The sequence below is a fragment of the Otolemur garnettii genome, unplaced genomic scaffold (assembly GCF_000181295.1).
Source record: "Otolemur garnettii isolate 467f Iridium unplaced genomic scaffold, OtoGar3 scaffold00189, whole genome shotgun sequence".
Classification (NCBI taxonomy): Eukaryota; Metazoa; Chordata; class Mammalia; order Primates; family Galagidae; genus Otolemur; species Otolemur garnettii.
In genome coordinates this window covers 2,384,118-2,390,117 of record NW_003852584.1, presented here as the reverse complement: position 1 = coordinate 2,390,117, position 6,000 = coordinate 2,384,118, and the positions used below count along the sequence as shown (strand labels likewise).

General features: G+C 42.8%; 1 protein-coding gene across 4 annotated transcripts in view; it reads left to right on the top strand.

The window, feature by feature from the left end:
* Positions 1–6,000, top strand: part of CLEC16A (C-type lectin domain containing 16A) — a 223,624-nt gene that overhangs the window by 62,343 nt on the left and 155,281 nt on the right. For 3 of the 4 annotated variants that reach the window (XM_023507562.1, XM_023507563.1, XM_023507564.1), the window contains exon 10: positions 4,431–4,662. In XM_023507562.1, coding sequence (XP_023363330.1) covers positions 4,431–4,662 — 232 coding nt within the window. The remainder of the gene's footprint in view (positions 1–4,430; positions 4,663–6,000) is intronic. The other variant, XM_012812106.2, reaches the window with a different exon arrangement.

Here is a 6,000-nt window from a genome sequence, read left to right as displayed (position 1 = left end):
TTTTTTTTTTTTTTTTTTTCCTTTTTTATTGAATGGTAACTATGTACATTAATGCACTTCTGGGGTACAGTGTGGTATTTTCACACACAATCTGAAACACTTCCATCAAACTGGTTAACATAGCCATCATGTCATTTTCTTAGTTATTGTGTTAAAATGTTCATATTATACTCTTAGAAAGATTTACTTGTACCATGGTAAGATAAACCACAGACGTGATCCTTCCAATCCCCCTCCCTCCACCCATTCTCCCCTCCCCTCTCCTGCCCCCCTCCTTGTATTCTTAGGCTGTTATTAGGTTATAGCTTTCATATAAAAGGTATAAATTAATTTCATAATAGGGGTGTGTACATTGGATACCTTTTCTTCCGCTCCTGTGATTCTCCGCTAAGAACATCATCTTCCAGCTCCATCCATGAGAACATGAAGGACATAAAGTCTCTATCCCTCTCCATGGCTGCATAGTATTCCATGGCTGCATAGTATTTCATGGAGTACACATACCACAGTTTGTCGATCCATTTGTGGATTGATGGATACCCGGGCCTCCTCCAGTTTGGGGTTTTTTTAATCAAAAACTGACTCACTGCTTACAGCTTGCTTTCTCATGTGCAGCCCCATGTCCAGGCCTCTCTAAGCTGGCACTCCCAGACCCAGTGGAGAGCACCTTGTTTGATGTCTGTCTCCTCAGGGATGTGCCTCATCTCCCTCACTCAGGCACAGGCCCTTGCTTATTTCTCTCCTCTTTCCTGACCCTTGTTACTGCCCTTGTAGAGCCTGTATTCTGATCCCCTCAGACCCTGAAAAGTCTTAGTCATTGCTAACCCTGGGGGAGTTGCCTTCCCTGGAGTATTGGCTTCTTAAAAAGCAAGGACCAACGTGTTAGATGGAGAAGTGAAGGGTGGATGGGAGGCTTCATGGATCAGGAGGCAGGTGTAGATCCTTTAGGGAGTAGGTAGGCCTGGGAGGCACCCCTGGGATCCCATTGACCCTCAGCTGATCTTGACTATGAAAGCCAGCCCAGTGTCCAGCCCTGAGAGCTCAAGGCCTCTGAGTGTTCTGGTCTGGTGCCTGGCAGAAGCACTGCAGCTGATGAGGAGGGCACTGGGAGCTTAGCCCTGGGAAATCCTGAACTTAAGGCATTTGAGAAATGTAGACTTTGTTTGCAGAATACTTTTCTCTGGAATATACGTTGTATACTTTCTTTATGTGAAGATAAACCAAATGGCTTTCAGATTTTTTATTCTATAGTGGGCTTTTCCTACTTTCTTGAACTTTTTAATTGTGCTAAGTACAATGTGGCTTTTTTCTTTCTTTTTTGCTGTTGTGTGTTTTACTTTGGATGCTGTCTCTTGCAGGCACTCACTCCTATAACCATGAGGTTACTGGAGCCCCTGCTCTGCTCTGGGCCCTGTGGGTTAGTGTTGAGAGCACAGTAGGGAGAAAAGGGACAGAGATGCTTCTCCTGAGGGTCTTCAGTCTGGAACATGTCAGAACATCCAGCATAATCGTAAGATTCCTGAGAGGCTGATAGCCAGAAGGATTGTGACTAGAGCAGCAGGGATGGTCACAAATCTCCACCCACCTCCCAGCTAATCTAAGAGCTTCTCTGAGCTAATGGTGGTGTTCGATGTTGTTAATATTGAGATTAAAAAAAAAATCGGGTTTTTTTTAAATATAAAAGAATAAAAGGAAGCAAAAGTAGTCCATATCCCCAATGTCCAAATGACCCCTATTGAATTTTTTACCTAATGTTAACAGGTGTATATGATTAGAAATTTTAAACCAAATAGAAGGGAATAAAATGAAGAACCATGAATGTGCTCATGGGGGTACACATGCAGTGTCCCTACTTGTTTTAGTTCCTCAAAAATGAAATGCCAATTCCTACACATCTTTCCAGGAAAAGTCATGTTTATACTATCATGTGTAGCCTTTGAAAAGCTTTATCTGAAAGGGACCTACTGTGTGATCTGTTCTCCTTTTTTCATCCTGTTGCTATGTCTACATCATTTTGGTTGGGAATAAAAAGGCCTCAGTCTTTTCAATATCTATGTGGATTCCCTCTGTGTGCACAAACAGACCATAATTATCTAACCACTCTCCTATCAACGGACATTTAGGTTATTTCCAGCTGTTTACCGGACGGTTACATTTTAAAGGTTTGAAAATTCTCAGTAAGTGTGCCTCCCTGCCAAACACCTGATCATTGAGAAAAGCAGATCCCTTTGGAAAGTTTTTTAATTCATTTTATAGTTAATTTTTCTTTCTTTTTTTGGAAGCAGGTGGAGAAAATAAGATAACCATTGTAACAGAATGCTTACTGTTTCACTAGGCTCTAAAGGAGCTTTATATCCATAATTTCTTTTAGTTCTAAGAGGGCAGAATTACTCTCACTTTGTTTTAGACAAGGAACCTAAGGCTCAGATAGGCCCCACAGCTGGTGAAAGGTCCAACTGGGCTGGGGGTCAGACCACACTGGCTGGCCCTGGGCCCCAAGCACTTGTTTCACTTTCTGAAGTTCTGCCAGTTGTTCTGTACCTCAAAGTTCATGTGGAGCAGTGGTTCTCAACCTTCCTAATGCCTCAACCTTTTAATACAGTTCCTGTGAGTCGTGACCCACAGGTTGAGAACTGCTGATCTTGAGCTTCACGAGGGTTTTTTTCCTTCTATTGGTGTGAATTTCTTCTCATAACTTCTAACTAGGATGGATTTGCTCTGTGTTTGGCCTTGATTTTCTGTTTCAAATGTTTCGATTACCGTGTAGCATGGTCTAAAATTCCCTGGAGTAGGTGATGATGAGAGGATGTGAGTCACCTCATTTTGGGAGCCTAACCCAGGCTCAGGTCCTTCAAGAGACGAGGAGGAGGCTGCACAGGGCTGCCTTTGCTCACACAGCACAGTGCCTAAGTGTGCTTTGATGGATGCCATCTGTCAAGTCATGTATACTCAGAAGGCTCCTACCTCTGGGCTCTTGGTTGTTGACATTTGTAATACACAATCTGGGTCTCCTGGACAGTAGAATCATGGCTGAATTTATCTGTCATTTTTGTGGTTGAATAATCCAAAGTGGATAAATAAAAATTAATGTTTAGATTTAGATGCTAATTTAGCTTTCCATTGAGTTTTGTTTTGAGAGTTATTGAAATTAATCTGTGTTCCTTGAGTACATTCCACTTATTAGTAAGGTACGATGGACCCCAGAGTATAATTGGTGGTTGTTTGGGTAAAATCAGAAGATAGATAATCCATATAAAGATAATGGAAAAGTATATTTTAAAACTTTTTTTTTTTTTTTATGACAAATGATGTCTGAACATTGTCCACACTCTGGAAAGAGAAAAATACTTTCATCAAAATCCTGCCCCAAACAAATCAGTTTCTTTTGCCTTTTGCTCCATTCTAGACCTGGTCCATTTGCAGGTATATATAAATATACTCTTTAAAGAATACTAGATATGGAGCTAAGCTTGAGTCCTGGTGAAACACTGTTATTTTAGGAAGAGCTTAGGCTTTGGAGATGGGCAGGCTCCAGTTCAAATTCTGACCTGCAGGAATTCCTACAGGAATTCTTTCCTGTAATGTTGGACTTATCTCTTCTATGCCTCTATTTTCTCAACTGTAAAATGAGACTAATAATTCCTATATATCATGGTTGTTATGAAGACTGAGATACAGCAGCACGAGACAGGAACAGGTGACATAGGCTTTTAAAAATTTCCCTTTCAAGCCTCTGACTTTCCAGGGAAAATCTTCTTCCTTTGAGGTAAGCTGATCTTTGACTCATTGCTGATACTTGCCAGCCTCCCTTTCTAAAGAGAGCCAGCATTGACTACACCCCGTATACCTTGTTTTTTCTTTTTAGTTATTTATTTATATAATAACAAGGCACATGTGTGTTCCATTTCCTGTAGTCATACATGGTTTCTTTCTAAAGTCGAAATTAACAATAACGTCAGTGTGTTGTAGCTAAGACACAGTATGGGGTTTTGAATCCCAGCTCTGCCACCTCCTGTCTGTGTGACCTTGGGCAGATAGATCGTTTAATGTCTCTGAGCTTTCCTTTCTTTGTCAGGAAAATGAGGATGACACAGTAGTATCTCATGGGGTTGCTGCAATGTTAAAGTGAGATAATATAGTCAGGGCACTCCGGGCAACATCTGGCACTTAGTGCCATAAAAATGTTAATCAAAAGTGTTTTTCTTATGCAAACAATTGACACATAGGGCTATATTAGTAAAGTGCAGCATTTCTGACTTAGGACTGTGGGCAATTAATGTTACTGGGCGTTATTGTTTTGATTATTTGATAATGTGGTGTTGACAGTAGGCATAATAATAGATTAGGAAGTAGCACTTATGTTTTGGGGATTATTTCTTAGGATAGTCCAGTGCTCAGATTCACCTGTTGTCTTTGTTCGACTTCCCTAGGCTAAGCCCAGCATTCGGTGCTTCATTAAACCCACTGAGACGCTGGAGCGGTCCCTTGAGATGAATAAGCACAAGGGCAAGAGGCGGGTGCAGAAAAGACCAAACTATAAAAACGTCGGGGAAGAAGAAGATGAGGAGAAAGGGCCTGCTGAGGATGCCCAGGAAGATGCTGAGAAGGCTAAAGGTACAGAGGGTGGTTCCAAAGGCGTCAAGACGAGTGGGGAGAATGAAGGTGAGTGAACTCACGTACACTGCCCTGCTCCCATGTTGCCAGCCTGCCCAAGAGCAAGGCTGCTGTATGTGTCCTTCCCCACCTAACTCCTGACCCCTCATATGTGTACAGTTGGTGCCTCTCTTCATTCCTGACACTGGCATATCTCATTTTAGACAACCAGCCAGATGCATCTGTGGGCTGTTTGTCCCACACAGATCTGGTACGAGTCATGCCCTCATCCAATGGGTGACCTGGAGCCAGGTTTCATACTCATAATCCTGTACCTAGGTTTCCTCATCTGTAAAAAGAGGATAACAAATAATTCCTATTTTGTGTATCATTACTGGAGTTAGATGAATGACTATGTGTAATGTGTTGGGAACAGTGCTTGGCCCACGTTAAGTGCCATGTCCTTTGTTGCTGCTCCTGCGATCACTGTTACTATTGTCCTCTTTATCCTTACTGCTGTTGTAATTATTCCTGATACTCCAGGATTATGATTTGTATCCAGCATCCTAAGGGAAGAAAGGGGGTTTGTGTTTAGTGAGATTGAGTATGTTTACCTGGGGAATCAGGTGATCTGATATAATCCCTTTGACTCTTACAGTAAGATTTTTTAAAAGGCCTGTGTTTGTAACGAGGCCCACTTGTATGTGGTGCATATATGTTCAATAAGCAGAATCATTCCTCTTTTTGCCCTTGGGAATGATTCTGGCTAATTTTCTACCTCCCTCTTGTTTAGAAGCTAAAACCTTGAACTGAAGAGCATTTCCTCTGGGATTAAGCAAACTTGAACTGTCCAGTTGCTTGTGTCATGGGCCAGGCTCACGGCCATACAGGTGGGGTCTTTGGCCGTGGCCCTGGGCATGGGAGCTGGGGAGAGATGAGGAGGAGTTTGATACTTGGTAGAAGTGGGCCAGGGGCTTTGCTCACTGGAGGGAAGGTCCAGCCATACTTCCTGGAGTGAACTCAGTCTCTTCTCAGCATCCTGGGTGTGGTTTGCTATGGATGTGGGGAGAACTTCCCATGAGCCATTCTCCTGGGCTTGCAGGGGCTGCTCTGAAGCCACCTCTACCCAGCCAGCCCTGTCAGCAGGGACTGTGTGAGCTCCCAGGCCACGACATCTAAAGCTGTAACAGAGCCACTCACTGGATCAGTGAGCGGGAACTCATTCGCCTTTGGGAGTTGCCTGCAATTCTGCAGCCAGAACATGCCTCCACCCCCACCCCGCTAGCCCCATCATGATTTTCTTGGCATTTATCAGTGAATACAACGATCATATTTTGGTAAGTATAATCAAAATGTCTCTCTGGCGCCAACTGGTCCTCTTTTTTTTTTTTTTTTTTTAATTAAATC